The sequence below is a fragment of the Akebia trifoliata genome, chromosome 5 (assembly GCF_017979445.1).
Source record: "Akebia trifoliata isolate Shusen 1 chromosome 5, ASM1797944v1, whole genome shotgun sequence".
Taxonomy (NCBI): Eukaryota; Viridiplantae; Streptophyta; class Magnoliopsida; order Ranunculales; family Lardizabalaceae; genus Akebia; species Akebia trifoliata.
This window is the reverse complement of record NC_141379.1, coordinates 5,818,361-5,828,469: the sequence shown is the minus strand read 5'-3', so window position 1 is coordinate 5,828,469 and position 10,109 is coordinate 5,818,361. Positions and strand designations below refer to the sequence as shown.

The following is a 10,109-nucleotide window of genomic DNA, read 5'->3' as shown; positions in this document are numbered from 1 at the left end:
GAGATGACAGATGGATGATACTTCCACAAGAACTCAGGCCTTTCCCCACCTCCCAAAAGAATCATTTTCAAGTGTAAATTTTTTAATCCTTTGACCAAAATATTGTTTGACTGCTACATGGAAAATGGGTGATTTTGTCAAAAATGGTTTCATTATGGAGATCAATTCCTAAATAAAAGAGCTGTTAATCCCACACCAATTCTTATGTAAATTACCAAAGAACTGCACCGTTGGTGTTATGTTAGCAAAAGTTGGTGGAAATAGCTCTCTAAATAAATTAGCCCATTTTTATATTAAAAGCCTGATGGGACTTGTTTTGCAAGTTGAACGATTAGTCTTTCTTCGCATTTGGGAAGGTTTGGGTTTTGATTTCTTGCACGGGTAATATCATTTCTTAACCACCAAAAAAAAAAAAAAAATTTTGATCGGTTTGATGAGTCATCAAATTTTGGGTCCATTTTTTTGAAGAAAAAAAATATTTCTCTTCAAAGCTGTACAAAAGCTTGTGTGTAGTGCTATCCAAGGGACGATGATTATTGGAAGGTATGAAATTTCTTGGGCAGATTAGGCAATGTAGTTCATTTCTATTGATGAAATGAGGTTTTATTGATACTTAGGTCCAAAGCTTGACATTCATGGGGGACAATTGCTGGCTGTGACTTTTGAGTTATGCAATACTGTGCAGCATCTTCATTACGTTTTTTTTCGAGCCTGCATGGTGTGCCTGTCAATCCTCTTAAAAATCAAAATTTGTGGCTTTTCAATGCTTGCTAGTTTTCATCTCAAATCATGATGAAATTTTATTCAGTAATAAATTGACCTCTGATTGCCAAGAAACTTGGGTCACTAATTTGGGACAACACTGGTGTTCCAAAGAAGCTGTTAACCCGAAAGTTCAATATTTGCGGGTGTAAAACTTTGCGAATTTACGCCATTTAATGGACAAATTATCTTTGGAGAGACCAAGTTTTAAACAATTAGAATACTGACTCCAGGGAAGCACATGGACTGAGCAGGCCAGATGGATACCTGAACCTGACCTGCTTGGCTGCCCGTTTCAAACCCATGGTTCATATCAGGCCTGTTTTGAAGCTGAATAGCACAAACCACTCCAAACCTAATAGCAAGGAAAGTTTAGGGCGCAGGGTTTACTCCACCTGGGAAAATTAAGCATTGAGTAGCAAGGAAAAACCATATAAAACCATTATAAATTATTTGATACTTGTCCTTGATTCCAGTTCATTGGGAAAATTTCATATAAAGCCAGTCTTTTTATGGGAATTGAGATGTTGGTTCCAGAAAACATGCTAAAAGCTCAAGTAATTTTGAGTCCTTAAAGAGTGAGCACACAGCATTAAGCAAAGCAAGTTTTCTGTGTAAATACATATGATGTTTACCATTGCGTGACAATAGAAAATTACATTATCTGATTCAACTGAAAATATACAAAAATGAATATTAATAGACAATTGGTTCATCAAATTATTTGGATCCATATGGTCCCTTGCAGATTCAAGGCTCAAATGCTGTGGCATAGTCCATAAAAAATTATACGCAGCTATTAAGGAATTATTTAGAAATAGAAGTAGCATCAGATGGGTACATACATCCATGAGTATTGGTTACCATGGGTAGCACAAATCGGGCTGAGTCAGATCAGACATGAAGGCCATCTTTCAAAGGAGCAGTCAATCAGAAAAGGGAATGTAGTGTGCGCTAGACAATTCCTATTCTCTCATTTCTATAAAGCTCAATTTGGTTGAATATGAGGCATGTATTGTTGGACTCTAGGCAATACATGTCCAAGGAGTTAAAGAAATAGAACTGTGTTGGAGATTTTGCCCGATCTCAAGATGAATGAAAAACAAGAATCTGTCAAGGAGAGGCCATTCATTATGGAGGTCCTGTGAATGCGTAGCACATTTCCCTGTGACATCCATTACAGACCGTATCATCAGTAAAATCTGAAAATGATATTAATAACTAGGCAATTAGAAGTGCAATACACACACACGAGGAAGAGATTTGCATTTTTCTACAAATATGACTATCACCCACGTGTAAAAGAAGAATAATTAAAAAGATTGCCCAACCTTATTACTCTAGTTGTAGGTGTGTGGTCAAGGCCAAATTACAAAATATAGTGTAAACAAGAAAATGAACTCTAACTAAGTAAGCCATAACCGTGTAGAATTATATTGGTAACCACAACACATACGAATCACTGAATTCAGTGCATGTGACTAAATAATCCTAAAAAAATTGAGGCATCTACAATTGTGAGGTTCAAAACACTTGGGGAGCACCAATTATTAGAAAAGTAACATGACAGTTTTTGTTTTTTTTTTGTTTTTTTTTATAGATAAAGAGAATTATATTTAGAAGAAAAAGGGTGATCGATATGACCAAAACCAAGGGACAAACAAGTCCAGACCCCTTACAAAATTGCTATATTACAAACCCAATCCCATCTACCCACAATTCATTCATCCTCCAATCTTATTTCAAGCATCATACCTTTACTTATCAGGTAAATAGAACATTTGCATTGATTAGTTGTATGCAAAGATATGTTAACACTTCTATAATGTAGCATACAATATCTGACAGCAAATTCATGAAGATTCTAATAAAAACAGAAGCCAAATTTATTTAGATATTGTGGATAGCAACCATCAGGTTTTTTTTTTTTCATTTTCCTGTTTTATTTTTTTTAGAAGATGAGGTCGGGGTAAGTGCTAAAATGCTGGTGAATGAGTAATTCTCGTCTTCTGTCAGTAGGTAATCTTCGTTGAGATGCAAAACCGTGCATCAAAGAGCTCAGAGTCTGGGACTCTAAAACTCAAAACACCAATCATGAGTCGTAAAGTTGACTCGACTTGATGGACATCTAAGCCGAGTTGAGTTTTAAAGTATGGGCATAAATTAAGAGATTAGAATAGGAAATTAAGATTGATTTTTTTCTCTCTGGTCTTGTACTTCTTATAGTGCATTGATTAGTAGAGATAAAACACCATTATCAGTAAAGTTCAATTTTATCAATTCTAATGAAGTTTGCTTAATATCTTGCAGATATGACGACCATGGTGACAAAAGGCTACAAAGCCCAACTCGCATTACCTCTTTTAAGCCATAACAGGAGGTTTTGTCAAAGAATTTTGAGAAGATTCAACAAAACTGTAGAATAGTGCTCTCCCTATTTTGGGATCCATAGGTTCAGAATGTTGGGTTCCCGCATACAGTACAGTTGCAAATGCGATGAGATTTCCAAAATTTGACCACTAAATGCAAAACTATTTGATAGACTTCAAATCTTATTTCTTTTTCTTTTCTTTATAAAATGAAACCATAAAGTGGTGAAAGAAAGAGATCAGAGATATCAACAGGCCACGATGAAGAGGATGATCACAACACTGTCAAAAGAATAATAGCACATTCTTAAATAAGAAAATAACATTAGCAAGTTCAAATCTGTCTTGCTCTGATCCTTTTACAAATCTTGCATTCGTGAAAAAGAAATCTAAGGAGAGGAAAAAATATCAGACTCTGCCAATGCCCACTTGAAAAGCATTTACTGAAAACATTTCAACTTTTCAAAAGAAAATCACACATAACTCTTAATTTTTTTATATTTCGTTCCCGATCAGGCACACACCAACAAGACCTTGAATAAAATTATAAAACATTTATAGAATTGATTAAGATTTTTCACCTGAAGGCCATGCCCGAAGCGGTCAAAAGAATGTGTTGAGGTGCACCCTCCATCACCCTGAATACAGTGGAGAATCTGGAGATAGAAAGAATGAAAGATCTCCCTCAGCTTCTCTTATCAAAATTGATGGAAGTGCGGCAATTTTTTATTTTCCTGATATGAGCATATAATGTTTAAAGAAACAAACAAAAAAAAAAAGAACGCAAAACTTATCTCTGCTTTATCACTATAATAGATGAATTGAATCGGGAACATAAATGGGTAATTCCTGGGAACAATATCCGTACAATATGCTTTCATAGCTGGAAAATTACAGAATATTCTGATTCTGCATAGTATTTATTTATTTATTTTTTACTTTATGAGTGTGCAAGAGGAAGCATAAATGGACCCAGTAGCCTGACCTTAACTAACCCGACTTATTGGTGTTTGTTCAAGTTTCGGGGTGAGCCCAACCAAGCTCTACCTATTGTCACTCCTACTGTGCCTAGAATGATAAAAAGATTGAATATTTGTTCCCGAAGAACATTTGGTAAACATTTCTATTGAGCTGTACATTATCCTACTCAATATTCCATAAAGGGAGGAAGAAATTTCAATGATGATAAAACAAAAGGATTTGCACCTAACTCTATACCTTCAAAGCATTACAACCTATAATTCATTTAACTACTGTGACATCATGTGGTTTGCGAGCGATCTGAAGATTTATTGAAAAAGCATATGTCAAAGAATGAAGTTTTAGCTAAAAATCTACGCCGTTAGGGAGGAAAAAAAATGTAGCTAACCTACATGACTCCTTGCTTTCCTGCTATGGTCTCAGGCTTGTGTCCAGCTTCAGCTAAAGCCTCCGACTCGTTTCTAACAGCAACCAACTGAGGCTTAAAGGTTTTGAGTTTTGACCTGTTCAATGATAAATACTATTACATCAAGGATTCCAAACTCAATGTAGGGGTTGATGGAATTTGAAATCAAACTTTTATCTTTCCTAGCTTTCTTTATCACCTGATCAGCAAGGAGAGAGACATTCGAGCCAGCCTCAAGTGCACAAACTCAGAACTTGTCCAGGTTCTCTGCAACTATTTCCAAAGTCTGAAAATACCAAATTATGATGCCTCAAGTAACTGGAAAAAAGGAACTTGTGCAACAAATACCCGGAATTCATTTATTCAAGAAACAAAAACACCACCAATCTTTTACCTATGGGGATCAAATAAAATGACTTGGGCAACATAAGTTAAGTTGATGCAAGTCCATTTATGGTTTACAAGCTGGGACGAGAAATTAACCGATGATTGATAGGGAAGCACAGTTTATGTAAAAGCTCATGATGATATTTCTGTAGACCATCGGTCAAAATATTGACCCTGGAGCATTGAATGTTTCAGGAATTTATTGGCTGACATAGCATCGGTTTTTTCCTTGACTGAAACATTCTTCTGGTAGGACAGTTTAAACCTTGCTATAGGCAGTCAGCCTTTTATGTCAAAACTTAGACATTACCCTGAAAATTGTGAGTGTCCGCTTCTGACATATTTATAACCTCTCTAAAAGGCTGACAGCTGGCTCTCAAGCCATAGCAGAGGGTCAGCCCATTTTGCAAACATGAATGGTTTGAACTTCGTACAAATAAATAAAGAATCACGACCCAGAACGGTGTCCCATTCTTATAAAAAAAAAGGTTTCTATGTGGCATGTGTTTATTGGAGAATAAACACATTTGGCTGCTTGGCATATAGAAAAATGGCTTGGTTAGGAGCCCAATGTATCTAAAACTCCTACCAAAACATGCAATGTAGACACTGTTCTTATGCCATAGGAACGGGTCACCGTTCTGGATCCTTATTCATAAATAAATGGTGTTCTCCAATTGCAGAATAGGTTAACTACAAGAGCAATCCAAACATTGGAAGACTAAATAAAGCACAAAGAGCAATCCAAGCAAAGTGTCAAAGGATTTTAAGTCCTTCAAAATTTAAATAAAAAAGGAACAGAATGATACCTGGAGACAAATATGTGATTTTGGTCTTCAACATGACAAAGTCCTTGTCAATAATATAGTAATTTTTAAAGTCAAGAATGTGTGATTCTTGAACCATTCTTCACCACACTCCTCCTTGCACGCTTGTGATAGCAATGGACATTTCAGAATGTGGACAAATTGAAGTGTGATAGGCAGTACCAAATCTGGTGAGATTTTGTGACTTGGACATACTGATAGACAACACTTTAAGTGAGACAAGGTTCCACAAGCCCGTTGGCAAGAATTTGAGTTGAGGAAGTCTCCCAATAGACAAGTGTCGAAGAGATATCAGGTGCTGTAGAACCTCATTTGGTTAAAAAATGAGTTGGGGACAATTCCGTAATTCTAATTTTACCATAGATTGGAGGTGTTTCCAATCTTCATCCGCTACCAATGGCACCAACTCTATGCAATGTCAATACACGAAGAGAGAGCAAAAACCTTGGAAGTGCAATCAAACTACTGCAATGCCGAACATTAAGTCTGCGAAGGCAAGGGATATCATCCTCTAGAATGCTACCCCATTCCACTAAATTTGAGATTTATCTGATACAAAGGTCTTCCAAAATGGGAAAGCATTACCAACCATGACAATGCCGTCATGGCAAGTATAAGAAAGGCTACGATAAACAAGGGTAGCATTTGTAGGCATGTTAATCCCCCACTGCTTGGTGACGTCGAAAGAATGTTATATATATAAAAATGAAGATATCGTAGGTTAATTAGGTTTCTTGTATCCTTGGTAACTCAGCAAATCCACATCATTCACTAAGATTTAATGTATACAGGTTATAAAGGATACTTGTTTTTCAGGTAATCTTTTTATGTATATAAGAGAGATCAAGGTATTATAGGTGTTTCGAATTGCCTATTGAATCAGGCAACTATTTAAGAATTGTACCACTTTGCAAATGCTCTTCTCACCACTAGTAGTGTGGGTAGCCTTTTGCATTGTTGGATCATTTGCATGATGAGTACCAAGCCATTTCAAAAAATTGAAATAGTTTGTCATCTTCAATGTTAAAACATTCACCCTCTGAAGCTGATTGTGTCAGATCATGCATTATATATCCCCTCCAAAGGATGTAATAAAACCTTGTCCCACCACAATATGAAAACTTTCTGCCTTTCAAATATATAATCCTTGGGAGATCTGTTACAATATGCAAAGCTGCTTTAGATGTGAGGGCAAATGATGATAACTCAAGCTAAGATATCATTTTCCCTACTTGCTGTAATTTCCATATTTCACTGGACAAAATATCTTTTAATTTTCGTTCTTCTTCTTTCGTACCTTGTAAGAAGCCTACATGTGTCTTTGCAGCCAAAGGTAAACCCTTGCACTTTTTTACATTTTCCTTACCAACTGCTATAAAATTTGGTGGTGACAATGATTTTACTTCCTTCTGCCGCACATCCAAGGGAATTCTTAGGACTTTCCACTTGTTGGAATCTTCGTTCCATACATCATCTAACACAAGTATAAAGTTCTTCCCACTCACTATTTTCTGAATTTGTTCTATGAGTGAGTTTAATTTATCATAATTGGATGTTTCTTTGGCAGTACTCTCTATAATTGCTTTTGACACTCTTATCAAATCAAAATCATCTGACACAAACCCATCCTCTTAGGTCGAAATGCTTCTCAACCCTCTCATCTTTGTAAACAAGCTGAGCAAGAGTTGTTTTCCCGATACCTCTCATACCAACTACGAGAACAACAAACCGTTCCTTTGAAACAGATCCATCATATACCAACAAATTTATTAACTTCTTCTTCTTATGAACTATTTCACGTCGAAATAAAAGCGGATTTGAACTAAAGCAAGACAAGAAGAAATTGCAAACCTTCTTCCTTTCGCCTTCCTCTTTAGATCTTAAAGCTTCGTTTGCAAACTCGTCCAATACGTCTTCGGCATCATATGCTGCATCTTTAAGCTTTCTCATCCAATCTTTCAGCTGGTACGAGTGGATTTTCTTTTCCTCAGATTCTTGGAACAAGGATCGAGTTTTTGAAACAAAACTTGAAATTTTTTCCAAATCTTCCTCAACACCAGAAAAGGATCCAATCTCTTCTATGATTGAAGAGATCAGATTTCCCAAGGATAGATTAAGAAAAGGAAATATGAGTAATTCTTCCATGAAACAGAAAGCGAAGTAGAAGAGGCGATGAAATGGGTACACAGATACAGAGCGAAGAGGAAGACGTCTTCTTTTCTCATTTATATGTGGTTTACTTCAGATTTTAGACCTTAGAGAGTTGAACTTTTGACATACCCTTCTAGGGTTTTGTAAATATTTAGTATTTCCCTTGACCTCAGTCTTCTTTTCTGAGACTGTGAAAAGGACCTACATACCCTCATCTTCAATCTTTAGTCAAAAGAATACCTTTTATTTTCCTTCCAAAATCATTCATCCTCGTCCTCAACATCTATGGTGTTCTTTTTATCCCTCATCTTCAAACTCAAAAGATTTTATTTTTTGAGCCTTCAAACCTCAAAGACAATAAATGATTTTTGAAGTGCCAACTTTGCTAATTTAATAAGATCTAGGGAGTGTTGATTCTACAACTTAAGTTCAAAATTCATCATTAAAGTTGATTTGTTTAGAAAAAAAATGATTTAGGAGATATCGAAAAACAAAAACAAAAAATCAATGATTTTTAATGAGAGGATGGGGACAATGGATTGAACATAATGTATAATAAATAAAAGAAACTTTTAAGAAATTGAAGATAACAGATTCATAATTGATAGAGAAATCAAAGAGTTTTTGGCAAATGGTTGCATGTGAGGGTATTTAAGTTGGAAGTGAGGTTCCATGTGAGGGTGTTTGTATATATATCTTGGAAGACACCATGTCAAGGGTGTATCATCAGTTTTGAAATAGATGATGGTACATCTTAAATATTCAGTAAAACAATGAGGGGTACGTCAAATCTCACCGAAGAAAAGGATAATATAATGAATGGTGGCGAATAAGTGGAGATAGAATCCATCCACCTCAATAATTGAGGTTCACCAGTCAAAAGGAGAGGTGGGCCAAGCATTTTAGATTATTTGAGTTAACGTTACGAAAATGATGAAGTAACTTTTTAAGACAAGAGTCGTTACGTACTTATAAGTTTCTAGAATAACATTACTTTGAAAGTTGTTTTAGTTATTTATTTTTTTGATGTTAGGCAACCCAGCATCGGAGAGTCTTATCTAAGGACTAGTCTCAGGGCATATGCAATGCTCGCACGTCATACACACTAGAAAAGTGAAGGTGCACCCTTGTGAGTATAAAACTCACAACCTACAATTATTAATTGCTTATCAATTTAAAATTATCATTGAGCCAATCCCTCGAAATTTTACTTTGAAAGTTATAGCTTCTAAGTGGGATTAATAAATGCTAAATCACAACATATTATCGTCTATCCACTTAAAAAGCAAAAGTTTTTTTTTTTTTTTTTTTACGTCAAACATTTATTTACGTCAAAAATATTATAAAATGAGTGCTGATTTTCTAATTCAATTTAACAGAATAACTCAAAAACTCACTGACATGAAGTGTAATTGTGTATCCCATACAAATATTTAAATTCTTAAAAGTTGCTGATTTATTTGCACAAAAAATATATTAACATCAATGTCAAGTTTTCAGAAAATTTGATGAAACAAATTTTTTTTTTATATATATAGAGATGATTCAAATATCAGATGAGTTACTGATGATTCACAACAGATTTATCACCTTAGACTTGGCCTTTCCCCCTCCCAATTCCCAAGCAAGCCCTTGTTGGGATACATTTTTGAAGTACCTTGAGTGGGGATTGATATTGTTGGTATTTTTCATGATCCAATGGCATAATAATGCAAATCACAAGACTCTATAAATTTTAAAATGAAAAATTCACCGTTAAATTTTAGTTTTACATTTGCGAATTCAATGACAGCCCATTTTTAAAGTGCAGATGAAATCTAAAACGCAATACTTTCTTTACTAACATATTAAGATCTTAAGCCTTTGTAAGGGTGGTTTTGCTCAAATGGATAACATATCAGCAATCCACGCCACAGCCCTCTAAATTTATTGAAAAACTCAAATTCAAATTCAAATTAAAAAAATATATATATTAATTTCTTTTGAGATTTATGGAAGGCTTTGAAAATAGATTACTATCAAACTTCCACCTAACTCACAAACATAACATTAAAATTCCCAAGAACCCTTGTAAGGGTGAAATCCTAATTTTTTAGAGCTATGGTGTTGGACTGCAAACGTAGCTTGTAGCCCAGTGAGCCCAAGTGAGATTTGGCATCTTACTAGGTTAGTCAGGTTAGCCTGACTCACGAATTTTGATTCTTGTGTATCAACAAGCCTCACTCT

The 10,109-nt window shown here is 35.2% G+C and overlaps 1 protein-coding gene across 11 annotated transcripts; it reads right to left on the bottom strand.

The window, feature by feature from the left end:
• Nucleotides 1-1,354: 1,354 nt before the first annotated feature.
• LOC147401237 (1-deoxy-D-xylulose 5-phosphate reductoisomerase, chloroplastic-like) lies at nt 1,355-8,170 on the bottom strand. 11 transcript variants are annotated; one of them, XR_015178372.1, is made up of 6 exons: nt 7,584-7,953; nt 5,715-7,444; nt 4,718-4,804; nt 4,501-4,615; nt 3,713-3,787; nt 1,355-1,927 (listed from the first exon to the last, which is right to left on the bottom strand). XR_015178372.1 is itself a non-coding variant. In XM_086442438.1 (5 exons), the coding sequence occupies exons 2-5, from the start codon at nt 4,738-4,740 to the stop codon at nt 1,894-1,896; spliced, it is 243 nt and encodes an 80-aa protein (XP_086298564.1). In that variant the 5' UTR covers nt 4,741-4,804; nt 7,584-8,158; the 3' UTR covers nt 1,355-1,893. The 11 variants fall into 11 exon arrangements, 2 of the variants coding, with proteins under 2 accessions (XP_086298564.1, XP_086298563.1); XR_015178371.1 differs by having other exon boundaries at nt 3,713-3,865; nt 5,715-7,957; XR_015178373.1 differs by having other exon boundaries at nt 3,713-3,865; nt 4,505-4,615; nt 5,715-7,957.
• Nucleotides 8,171-10,109: the final 1,939 nt, after the last annotated feature.

Excerpts from the sequence above, each read along its gene's own strand:
- LOC147401237 (XM_086442438.1), bottom strand. The coding sequence starts at position 4,740 with ATGTCTCTCTCCTTGCTGATCAG. Across the intron at positions 4,616-4,717 it reads TCTCTCTCCTTGCTGATCAG|GTCAAAACTCAAAACCTTTA; the intron begins GTGATAAAGAAA and ends ATCATTGAACAG. Across the intron at positions 3,788-4,504 it reads GCAGGAAAGCAAGGAGTCAT|ATTCTCCACTGTATTCAGGG; the intron begins GTAGGTTAGCTA and ends TTCTATCTCCAG.